The 1,067-nt window shown below is 59.9% G+C and overlaps 1 protein-coding gene across 1 annotated transcript in view; it reads right to left on the bottom strand.

The window, feature by feature from the left end:
- The window catches only part of MGAT3 (mannosyl (beta-1,4-)-glycoprotein beta-1,4-N-acetylglucosaminyltransferase), a 1,594-nt gene continuing 527 nt past the window's right edge, over positions 1-1,067 (bottom strand). The window contains exon 2 of the mRNA XM_010004723.1: positions 1-1,067. This exon is cut by the window's right edge and continues 25 nt beyond it. Coding sequence (XP_010003025.1) covers positions 9-1,067 — 1,059 coding nt within the window. The 3' untranslated portion in view covers positions 1-8.

Here is a 1,067-nt window from a genome sequence, read left to right as displayed (position 1 = left end):
CAGTGGCCTCACCCAGCACCCTCCACTTTTTGGTAGGGGTTCTCCAACAAGTAGCGAAACCGCTGGTAGTTCTTGAGCAGGTACTTGGGAGCATACATCTGCTCCTTGGGGTCAGCGGGTGGGTACTCCTGCGTGGTACCATCAAACCAGCCACCAGTCCGGATCAGCTCCCGGATATAATTGAGGTCTCGTTTATCCTCATAGTCACCCCAGCGGGGGAAGTCCCCGTTCTGGGCTGACACCAGTTTGAAGTAGATCCCTTCTGGGGTGAAACACCAGGAGCAGTGCCAGCCAGCAAAGTGGAGGGGGCTGCCCAGTGACCACTGCACCAGGATGTGTCCTGTACTGTTCTCATACTGCCGAAAGCCAGGCATGGTGTAGTACTCACGGCGCCGCAGACGGATCCCATCAGTAGCATAGACGGCCTGAAGCATCCCCATGGTGCAGCCTGAGACCACCTCCAAGGTGCCTGGTTGCTTCCAGAAGAAGCCGTAGAGCGACTTGCGCATGTGAAAGGCGAAGGGCTCCGTCCAGCCATCGTAGAGCTTGAGGAAGAGCACGCCATCACGGGCTGGGATCTCATCAGCATCATCAATGATGAAGACATCATCCGGGCGCATGTTGCGGAGGCGAGAGATGCCATCCCGAGTGAGGAAGGTGCGCAGGTAATCGTCAGCAATCCAGCCATCCTGGCGGCCGCCCGGGGGAAAGTGATCCAGGAAGACATAGAGCACCTTGTGGCGGATGTAGTCGAAGGAGCCATTGAGGAGCATCTCACGGAACTTGAGGGGCCGCGGCTCGCCATAGGCCGTGAAGTTTGACTCGCACACCACGAAGGCATCCACCACGTCTCCCAGCTCGTGGAAGCGGACATCCAGCAGGTCAAACTCGTGGTTGACATTGATAGCGTTGATGACCCGCCGAGGGATCTCCCGCGGCACGAGGCGGTCCTTGGTGGGCAGGTTGGAGTACTGGACCACGGTGGGGACCCCGCAGCTGGGGCCGTGCCAGCCCGGCAGGCACACGCACTCCACCCACTTGCGCCGCTTGGTCCCGGCCGCGCTCAG

Source organism: Chaetura pelagica, unplaced genomic scaffold (assembly GCF_000747805.2).
Source record: "Chaetura pelagica isolate M959 unplaced genomic scaffold, ChaPel_1.0 scaffold530, whole genome shotgun sequence".
NCBI lineage: Eukaryota > Metazoa > Chordata > Aves > Apodiformes > Apodidae > Chaetura > Chaetura pelagica.
This window is presented reverse-complemented; position numbering and strand designations above follow the sequence as displayed.